An 11,011-nucleotide genomic window follows, 5' to 3' on the forward strand; every position below is an offset into this window, starting at 1 on the left:
ATATTATTTTCTCAAAATATTTGTTCATAGCTACTTTCTCAAAAAGAGTCAACAGTTGCCTCCATTAAGGTTCAAACCCACTCCCATCATCCATGTAGGAGTGTTAATCGATACACCGGGTGCCACTGAACCACAAGGTGGTTGGCATATTGTGTCAGTTTGCAATGGTGGTTGGCATTCCGAGCTGGACCACATCACTAAGGAAATGGATAGGTCACTGAGTCACTCAAATAACTAAATTTCAAGTCCTTGAATAGAATATTTAAAAGTTAATGTCCCACATTATAAATAATTGAATCAGAGTTGAGGAGGTCCTTAACAATTACTTTGCATTCAATCTTAGAAAAAATTACAATGATTCACAATTTCACATAGTGAATAGTCTCAATTTGAAGTCCAGAGGTTTGGATTAATAGCACACGAACCATTTTTGGCAATTCTTAGAGTGAGTTTTATTTGGACTATTTGGAATTAAAATTTGAAATTCAGACAGAACTTTTTTTAAAAAATAATTTTAGATGGACCTCATTGTTTTAGTTTAAATATTATATTTTTAATTAGAATACACTTGAATATAAATTAGATTCAAATATCCTATATTAAAATATCATATATTTAACTCAAGATTCGAAATCATAAATTACAAATATATAATTATAAATTATATAATAAGTACCTATGAAAATTAAAACTCTCTTGAAGGTATTGGATAAGTTTTTCCATGGTATATTTTTAATATTAATTACCAAGCAGATATACAAAGGTTAAAAAATCAATTAAAGAATAACATCTTTTTAGAATTAAGATATGTCCAAACAAACTAAAAAAATCAAAATATTTTCATCCGAAGTAATATATATATATATATATATATATATATATATATATATATATAATACTATTCAATTTAGATGTCATATTTAAAAAACGTATCACACAATGTTTTAAATATTTAAAAGTAACATTCAGGTATGATTCTGGGGCGTTTGGTTATTGGCTTATAAGCCAAATCTTAGCTTATTTGACCAACTTTAGCTTTTTGACCAACCAATAAGCTATTTTGAAGTGTTTGGTAAATGGCTTATAGGCCTTTGCTGATTGGGCCAATAAGTTGAAAATTGAAAAGCTAATGAATGTAGCTTTTTGTATCAGCTTGTTGGGAACAATGAGTATATTGACTATTTTATCCTTTGAAATCAATGGTATTTATTTTTAAATGGGTGGTGTGTTTGTTGTTTTATAATATAATAATAATAATAATAATAATAATAATAATAATAAACGGGTGATGAGTTTGTCATTTTTAATAATAATAATAGAAAATAAATACGTAATAAAAATTGTTTTAGAATACTCATATAATTTAATAAGAGTTAAATAAACAAAAATAATTAACTTATGTCCTTACAAAAAGTATAGATGATATCCAAATTTTATAATTATTTATTAATAAGAGTTTATCTTGTTATATTTAAAGGTTAAAATAATACAATACACTCATACCCTTAAATGTTATTTTACATTCAATCAGCTACTAGTAAACAGCTAATTTATCAAACAGTTTTTTATAACTAGCTAATACAACCAGATGGTCAAACCAGTTAATACAATCAGCCATCAACTACTAGCTAAACCAACCAGCTATCAGCCATTTGCCAAACACCCCGAAGTTTATAAGTTAATATTGGTTTAAAGTTGAGGCCCTTAAACAAAATATTTAAAATTATGGCCATAAGTTAATAGTGGACCAAAAGTTGAGGCCCTTAGACATTAATTTACAAGTAATTTGTAGAAAAATTATAAAGATTCATAAATATTAACTTGTATGCAATTTGGATAAACATGACATACATTGTTACGTTAAATCTGTATCCTATGTACTATAAATAAATGCAATGATTCATAGTTGAAGCAACACAAAAACACATTCCAATTAAGTTCGTTGAACATATAGACGAAATGAAGATATCTGAGTTTGAGATGAAGCATGTTTTGTTGGTGATAGCGTTCATGTTCTTGATTGTCGGAGGAATTGTAGTAGAGGCTGAAAGCTATGCAGAGTGCTATAGAAAATGTAGTGCCCGTTGCATTGGCCGCTTTCGACTTATTTGCCTGAACTTGTGTCGGAAAAAATGTCAGGACAATCCACCAGAAGTCTCACCAAATAATATGCTTAGTTCAAAACCGGATCCTCCTTATCATCTACACAATTGAGATATATATTGTGCTATTTAATTTAATATAAAAATGTAAGCGTATGTATATCTTTAAAAAAAAAATAAAAAATGTAAGCGTAAGTATGAGAATGTGATATATATAGCTAAGGTACATTATGGCCATTAAAGAATAAATTCTCAAATTTTATATTCCTCTTAATTTTATATTCTTTTCCTTTTAAAATTAATACTGACAACATTATATAATATATACTATTAGTGTACATCACAATATCACATGTTATCGTCACTCACATATTTAACATCTTTACCACGTAACTCAAAATTTATTATAATTTATATCTTTAAAAAATTTAATACATAAATTTGGGGAAACACTAAAAAAGGAAAATTGTTTTTTATTGGTGTCAAATAAAAGACTAAAAACATTTTCTTATCAAAGAGTTTCAAATCTAAAAGTAATAAAATGAATCTTGTCCAATAAGTTTTGATTAGATCAAACAAATATTATTCAAAACTAGAATATACTAACTTTTTGTGTTTGAATCATCAAAATATGTTCACGCTTTCGTTATCCGTCAAATGATATTCAAATGCGATACTTAAGTTTGTCTTCTTAACGACAGATTTGTTGGAAAAAAAATATAAAATGATATTTTAAATAGGTTTTTTTGTTGCAAACCTAAGCCGACGCCCCGAGTCGTTAGCTTGACCTAATGGTAAGCCGAGAGAACGAAACGTGCTTACCATTGGCATGACTCAGCCCGCAGGCGTACACGAGTCAAGCATAGATGGTCCAGTATGAGGCAAAGTGTGTTTGGTTGGGTGATGGCGTTCATGTTATTGATTGTCGAAAGAATTACTATTGATATTGAAGGTGAGAGTTATGAGGATTACTACAAAAGATGTACAAATTTGAACAAACATTAAAAGAATGAAAAGTATTTATTTAATATCAAATGAGACATCAAGAGTTCAAGACAACTATCATATAGTGTAATGACATATCACTATATCAGTTACTATTCCAAATGAGTGATCATTGATTTAAACTCGGGGACTTAGTTTCTTTTAATTTTAAGAGAGTATAGAACAAATACTACCTTGTATAGAATCATGATATGTTATTCAATAAGGTTTTATTACACCAAACAAATACTTCTTTTTACTACTGATATAGCAAAATACGGACACCAAGTAAAACCGGAAAATACGATCTCTTATTGCCTCAAGGATCCAAACCCGGTTACAAGTCAAGTAAGGGCTTAAAAGGGCTCGGCAGGTCGGCAATGGATCCTGGTTCGAGAGAGGCGAACCACTCGGCCGCCCGACCAGTCAAAGTCAAATAGAACGCTCGGCACATTACCGCATCGGACACTCCCATCATCAGCATGTTTCCGTGGTAGGAGTTAATGTGTTCTTCCGGATTAGTTCGCCCAGAGTTATCTTTACTTCCTGGCACACGAAGGTCCATAGGGTACGGCTGGTCCATGATGTCCTAAGTGAACGGCGCTCGGAACAGATTGCTTTCCATCCCCCCGGGGCCGACCTCAGCTTGTTCTTTCTTCCATTTGTTGAACTCTGCTCGTACTTGGTCGAGCACCCCCCGAGCTAAGCCCCGACTGGTCCCAGCATGACGATCCTTCTTTGGCTTTACGTACGAATAGCTCGTTTCGCTGGAATGGCTAGTTGTCGAGATACTCATCGTTTGAGGTCCTCGGGTAGTGCGTCCACGTGGTCGGAGATCGGGGTCGTCGATCCGGTCAAAAGCGCTGGTTTGCGTTTGCGATGTCTCCGCCTGTGGCACCCCCCTAGGCCGGTCAGACGTACTAAGCCGAGACAATGCCGGCCTCCGAGCCGGTGCCGTGGGCATAGTTTCGGACCCACGGGATCGTCGCTCAGATTGGGAACGGTGCAGCGCAGGTGGGACGACAGGGATCGTCTCGGCAGTCGTCGCGTCCGGCCTAACAGGCATGGCGGGATACATCGGCTGCATAGGCAGGTAACCATACGGCTGCGGGTAGAACCTCGGCGAAGTTGGCCACCACTGTATGGTTGGGTCCATTGGGTACTGGTACGGCATCGGTCCCCCCGGCATAGGGTACTGGTACGGGACCGAGCCCCCAGGCATAGGGAAGGGAACGTCTTGGTGGATGGCGTTCACCGCCTCTGGTGGTGGCACCCCAGCCATGTTGTTGGGATCCACTCGAGAGCTCAAGTGAGAACGAAGATCGTAGTTATCATCGGCTTCTTGGTTATTGAAGAAATCCATGTTCGGATACATGAGGGACCGGCTGTCGCAAAGTATAGCTTTTAAGTCGCGGTCCCCACAGACGGCGCCAAAATGATATAGCAAAATACGGACACCAAGTAAAACCGGAAAATACGATCTCTTATTGCCTCAAGGATCCAAACCCAGTTACAAGTCAAGTAAGGGCTTAAAAGGGCTCGGCAGGTCGGCAGTGGGCTTCCCTACTGTCCGAGCACTCTCTAAGTCTTAGTCTAGAAACGGCCAAAAGATCCTCTCTCTCCTCATAAATGCGCTATTTATAAGGAGAAAAGGCGTGGTCGCCGGGCCTCTGGCATGACGGGAACGTGGCGCGCATGCGCCCGCCTCGCTCTTCGCCCAAGCGGGAAAGAGTGCGTGGCAGTTGTTGGCACGCCACGTCGCGGATCAGTCGGGGGTACTGTTCGGCCCGTGATGACCGACCTCACCTCGGTCTTCCCAACCCGCCGGGCTCCCGACCACAACATCCCGGGACCGGATCTGGAGTGTATCCGACCGGTCCTGGAGTATATTTACTATCAACTACACCAAACAAATACTTATTAAAAACCAGAGTATACTAACTTGATTATTTAACATCTATTTTGATTAATTATTATAATATTTAATTAATAAATATATTTCTTTTTCTCTTTTTTTTCAATGTTTTGTGTGACTCGTTAATAAAAAGTCGAATAATTGGTAAATTAGTTTAGTTTTAATTTTGTATTATTAAAATTTTAACTTGCGCCACTAACAGAAGGGAGTGGATTTCATGTTGGCCCATTTAGTGAATGGGCTACAACCTATGAATTGTGAGCTACTCTCAAGGTTTGGTGGAATTGGTGTATACGTGACTATGAATTAATTATGCATTAGGTTGGGACAATTCTTTTTTTAAGACAAAGGAAACAAGTCAAATAACTTTCATTTAAATCAAATGTTGAATACAAGATAGAAAAGAAAAAAATCCAACAACAAGCACGCACTAATTAATGCATGAGCAAACTTATTAACTGATCTAGAAATGAACTTGAATAACACTGACTTTGCATTCATTAATCACACAATTATAATTAAGTTGATTAGACTGTTAACTTAATAATTATAAAATTACAAGTTTGAATTTTAATGAGAACGGTCTATTAACTTTCTTAGTTTGAGCTCGTCAGTTATGGACAACTTAAGCTGCTAGTTTTCCTCCTTGTGATCATTTGTCAGCTATGATTACAAAGTGGGGGTTTCTCCCATCACTCAAAAAGTTAGTATGCATTAAATCTCTCCATTAAAATGATATTTTTATTCTTTTTAATAAGATAATTCAATCACTTTGCTCTATTAGCATAAAATAATTATAGAGTAATAGATTGAATAAAAGGAGGGTTGTCCAATTGATATAGTCTTTTTTTTTTTTTGGTAATAGTATGATTAGTAGTCTCATATTATATCAATTAATACAACCATGGATTTTCATAGTTTTTATTTTTCCTTTTTTTCCCAGTGTGACCATCTGTGTCAGGAGTGTCATATTAGAAAATTGTAAGAGAGTCAGTTATTACTGTCATTTGTTCATTGGAGGATGTTAATTAATGAAGACATATGGTGTGGACTGTTGAGTATTTATTTGTTTATTTTAATGTAACTAAATAATATAATACTAAAAAAAAAAGTAAGAGAAGGACAAAATGTAGTCACATGTAAACTTAAAAACCACATTCAACATTTAGCAAAACTGACTGACTGACATTCCCAAAAGGAAATGGAAGATAAAGGCAAAATGCAAACCTGCAGCCCAATTTGACATTTATGTATATATATAGCTCCTTGCTTAGCTTTTTTGAGTGACTAGGAAACTCGCATGCACTGCTTGAGGGTGTGTGTTAGATAAATCTCAATTAAGTTGATCAGGTTATTGACTTAATAATCACAATATTAAAAGTTTGATTCTCAGCGGAGCGACCTATTAACTTTTCTTGGTTTGAGCCGGTCATCTATTTACTTCCATGTAGTCTTTCACCAGCTAGGACCACAAGTGGGATCTACCCATTAGCTTTATATATATCTATGCTTCCAAGTTCCATTACACATATATACAGCTTCCCTTCCCTTCCCATCCCATCCCAGTATTAGAGAGAGAGAGAGAATGGATGTGAGGAGATTGATGGTGGTGGTATTAGTGGGAATGGGGATGCTAATAGGGGAGTCAAATGCATCTTTCAAGGACTGCTATGCAAAATGCTTTATTTTCTGCATGATTGAGCCTTCTCAAACTCTATGCTCCTGCACTACCAACTGCCTCAAACAATGCATCTTTAACTCTGATGCCAATTCCACCAAAGCTGAAGAATCTCAAGATGATGAGCTCAACACCCACAACTTCTGCAAGCTCGGGTGTGCCCTTTCCATGTGCTCCTCCCTCAGTTCTAAGCATCAACCCAGTGAGTAATTAAACATATATATATATTTTTCTTTAATTTGGTCATTTCAATTCATTCCCATTATATTCATTCATTCCCATTTGCAGATAAAGAGAAAATGGATGGTTGTGTTGGATCCTGCGAAAACAGGTGCACCAACAACTACAGTTCATCACCATAGGACATAGGAGGTTACGTTGTTGGGTGGTATTTTAATTTGTTCTGATTAAGGCCAGGAGGCAGGCATTTTCAATCATTGTTGTTGTTGTTGTTGTTTCTTCTTTTTGGTACTTCTGATTAAGGAAGGAGGTGTGAAGGGTTGATCATCATCTAACATGCACCCTCACTTCATCTATTTCCAATATCTAATTTCCAACATGCAATGTAATCAATCTTTGTTTATTCTGTAATGTAATTTAATGAAAGAGCATTTCAGCTTTTCACTATTCTGGACTTTTTTTTGTCTGTCTGTCTGTGTCCGCGTGACCCGTGATCCATGGAAACCAATAATCATACCACGTGAACATTCAACAACAAATCAAACCAAAACCTTTTTTTTTTCACAATTATCTACCTGGATGCCCCCTACCCACATTCAACACATTTCCTTGGTAAAATGATAGCAGTGCCATAACCTATTTAAAACAAAAACAATGTAATGCTTACCAAACACAAGAAGAAATGTATTGGGTCGTTAAGTTTGAGGTTCTACATGAGATGAGATCAACAAGAAAGATAAAAAAGACTCCAATAAATACTATTTAGGTCTACAAAGTCTTTTTTTAGCTCAAAATAAGGGTACCCTCTAGTTTATCCCTTTCCTTTTCGCCTGCCGGCTGCAGCAGGGGAAAATGAAGAGAAAAAGGATTAAGAAGGGGTGGGTATGTTGTCTCAAATTGCCTCCTCCATACTCAAGAAAATGGGATCCTCTCGACATCATCGTGGCGACGTGTTCTCTAGACCTCAGCAGCCTTAGGTGAGTTTTCAGGTGTCTTTAGAGAAGAATCAGCAGCAGGAGGAGTCCCACTCCCACCTTTATGCTCCACCACCGCAGCTCGAAACTCTTCAACAATTGAAGCATCTTTGAATTTTAGAGCAAATGTAGACAGCTTCTCGCTTGTTTCACTAGCACTATTCACACACGCGAATGTGATCCCTTTTTTGTCCATATTTGCCAGCTTCATTTCAGGAAATAGATTAGCATTCAAAATCAATCGATAATTTCCTCTGGATCTCATAACCAGTCTAGCTTTTTTCACTTCTGTTGTAGACACATTGACCTTGATTTCTCCCTTCCCCCGCTCCTTCCACCCTCCATCAAGATATTCAAATAATACAGAATCAGCTGTAAAGATAGGCTTCTCATTCTCCTCTCCTGTTTCAACAGAAACCTCCTGCATGGAAGGGAACCCAGCAGCCCCCCCTTCCGACTTATTCACAGCGGATGTCCCTGAGTTACCAAAAAGGGAAACACTTCCATTATTAGAACTACCAAAACTGAAAGAAGGCTGATCACTTTTCACTCCAAAAGGAGAGCCAGAGTCCTCTTTTGAAATGGCTCCAAATGAGAATGTAGACCCAGAAAATCCAGTTCCAGCAAGTCCAGTGAAAGCATTTTGGCTACTAGAAAGTTGTTGGAATGAGCTAAAAGATGGGGTTTCGGCACTCTTCTCACCAACCTCATTGCCATTGGGCTTTTCATCTTCATTCTCTGTTTTCTCACCTTCGGCATCTTTGCCAATTTCATTCTCCACCTTGGCAGTGGCTGTTTCTTCCTTGGCTTCATCCTTAGTCTTCTCAGGTTCAGCTGCCTCCTTGTCAGCTGATTCAAGTTTTTCAGGCTCATTCTCAGTATTATTTTTGTCAACAGTTGATACAGCCTCTGAGTCATCAATCTTGTTTTCTGATTCTTTATCATTCTCAGTACTTTTCCCTTGTGCTTCATTGTTCACATCAGCTTTTGTCTCCTCAGTTTCCTCGTTCACAACAGCTTTTGTCTCATCACTTTCCTTGTTCACATCAGCTTTTGCCTCCTCAGTTTTCTCGTTCGCATCCTGTTTTTCTTCCACCTTGTCTGATTTTGCACCTTCTGCTTTATCTGTGGCTTCCACGGGAGCAGGAGCAGTAGCAGGTGAAACCAAGCGTATCCCAGCAAAAGGGTTAGAGGAAGGAGCAGAAGGGGTTGATGATGTCTGTTGGCGGCGAACTCTCACAATTCTTCTACTTGCCATGACCTCATCACTTGCCTTCTTGAAAGTTCCAGTCTCTAGCTCAGATGTCTCCTCATCATCATCTAGACCAGGGTTATCTCGTGATATCTCCCTCCCGGCAGCCCTCTTTTTTGAGGGTGGAAGAGCATTTTCAGCATCCCCCATTTGGATGTAGAAAGACACGAAACGTTTTCACAAAAAGAAAGAACTCAACAGCTGTAAGAAATCACAAAACAAAAAAACAAAAAATAAAAAGCAGGTAAATAAAGGTTAAATGCTCTTATCAGAATGAGAATAAAGTAGGGATAGCTGAGAAAAAAAAAAAAGAAGAGTACAGCGCAGCACAGTGAGATTGAACTTGGTAAAACTCAAGAAACAAAACAAGTTTTCCCATTTATTAACAATTTCATCAAGATCAGCAATGATTCAAAATTAATGGCATATTAATACCACAGCTATTGGTCCTACCCACACATATATATCAATTTTAAAGGGATACATTGATGATGTTGAGCAAATGTTGCATTTATTCCCATCACATAAACACATTTGTAGTAATGGCAAAATCTTATGCATTTACAAGCCAAAATATTAAAAATCCATACTCCTCATATCCATAATCAAGCACCCTATTCACTTTCACATACATTTGAATTTATTTTTTTTAATTCCATTTGAAGTCTTCCAGCTATAAAAAATGGAAATTGTTATACCAAGAAAGAGGTCATAATGAAGTGAAAAAACAGAAATTTGAACGTACATTGCTGAACATGGACAGGAATGGTAGTAAGATATTAAAACTACTTCAATTCATAATTTGAATGGTGGTTTAACAGTGAATTTCTGACTGACTACTCTTGCTCAAATATTTGATTGAATATAAGCTAACAAATCTACACCCCAAAATTAAAATAAGCCACAGAAGAAAGACCTATGAGCATAAACCTAAAGTGTAGTGACTCCACAGGACAACTAATGGTCTAACCAAAAACAGAAAAAGAAACAACAAATTGATAAGGTTTTCAATCCAATCAATTAAACCCAACAAATAATCCTAGGTAGTTAACCCAACTAATAATTCTGACTAAATCACAATACCAGGTACAAACTATTACAGCAAATCTTCCCCACTATTCACTGTATAAATCTCGTGAATATATATATATATATATATATATATATATATATATAAACAAGTATCGAAAAGAAGAAAGGGCTTAGCTGGCCTTGACTAAACTTCCTCAAACCGAACACCAACTTCATTTTCCAGGTATAAACACAAAACATCCCGAGTAAACCCAAAATCTATGATATACAACGAATCTCTAAACCATTAACCATAAGGCCCCGAATTTGATAATTGAAAAAACAAAAATCACTTTATAAGAAATGAAAATAAAAGGACCAGCTTACCTTCCACGCAAATCAGAAGGGAAACGTAAACGAATAAGACGATATAAATAAATACATGGAAAAGAATAAAGAGTGAAGATGGAGATGGAGATTTACCTTGGGAAATTTGAGCTTATTGGAGGTGATGACGAAGAAGAACCAGTTCATTTGATTAGGGAATATATAAAACCCTAGACCAGGGAATAAAACAATGGGCTTTTTTTTATTTTTATTTAAAAAATTTGAATTTGGAAATTGGAAGGAGTAAAATCTAAAATTGGATAAAGGGAGCATTCAGAAATGAAGATGAAGGACAAGTGTCGCAATCTAACTTCCAAAACAATTATTGGCCACTCTGCTCTCTGGGCTTTTCATTTAAGGCTATGATTAAATATGGGGTGGAGGAGTGCTTGGGCTATCTACAAATGCACAATACCACATGGGCTGGGCTGGGCTGGGCTGAAACTTTAACTATGAAACCCAACCAACATTATCAAATTAATCAACCAATCTCACTACTCCACATTAGGTTTTTTTTTTTATTTTTAA

At 36.6% G+C, this 11,011-nt stretch overlaps 2 protein-coding genes across 2 annotated transcripts; one reads left to right on the forward strand and one right to left on the reverse strand.

The window, feature by feature from the left end:
• The first annotated feature begins 6,529 nt into the window (after nt 1–6,529).
• LOC116010206 (thionin-like protein 2) lies at nt 6,530–7,303 on the forward strand. The gene is made up of 2 exons (XM_031249504.1): nt 6,530–6,881; nt 6,968–7,303. Exons 1-2 carry the CDS (start codon nt 6,587–6,589, stop codon nt 7,039–7,041), a joined length of 369 nt encoding a protein of 122 aa, XP_031105364.1. The 5' UTR covers nt 6,530–6,586; the 3' UTR covers nt 7,042–7,303.
• Nucleotides 7,304–7,516: 213 nt separating this feature from the next.
• Nucleotides 7,517–10,710, reverse strand: LOC116010205 (nuclear pore complex protein NUP50B-like). Its single transcript, XM_031249503.1, has 2 exons — nt 10,580–10,710; nt 7,517–9,286 (listed from the first exon to the last, which is right to left on the reverse strand). Exon 2 carries the CDS (start codon nt 9,233–9,235, stop codon nt 7,817–7,819), a length of 1,419 nt encoding a protein of 472 aa, XP_031105363.1. The 5' UTR covers nt 9,236–9,286; nt 10,580–10,710; the 3' UTR covers nt 7,517–7,816.
• Nucleotides 10,711–11,011: the final 301 nt, after the last annotated feature.

Source organism: Ipomoea triloba, chromosome 2, assembly GCF_003576645.1.
Source record: "Ipomoea triloba cultivar NCNSP0323 chromosome 2, ASM357664v1".
Classification (NCBI taxonomy): domain Eukaryota; kingdom Viridiplantae; phylum Streptophyta; class Magnoliopsida; order Solanales; family Convolvulaceae; genus Ipomoea; species Ipomoea triloba.

Excerpts from the sequence above, each read along its gene's own strand:
- LOC116010206 (XM_031249504.1), top strand. The coding sequence starts at position 6,587 with ATGGATGTGAGGAGATTGATGGTGGTGGTATTAGTGGGAATGGGGATG. Across the intron at positions 6,882-6,967 it reads CAGTTCTAAGCATCAACCCA|ATAAAGAGAAAATGGATGGT; the intron begins GTGAGTAATTAA and ends TCCCATTTGCAG.
- LOC116010205 (XM_031249503.1), bottom strand. The coding sequence starts at position 9,235 with ATGGGGGATGCTGAAAATGCTCTTCCACCCTCAAAAAAGAGGGCTGCC.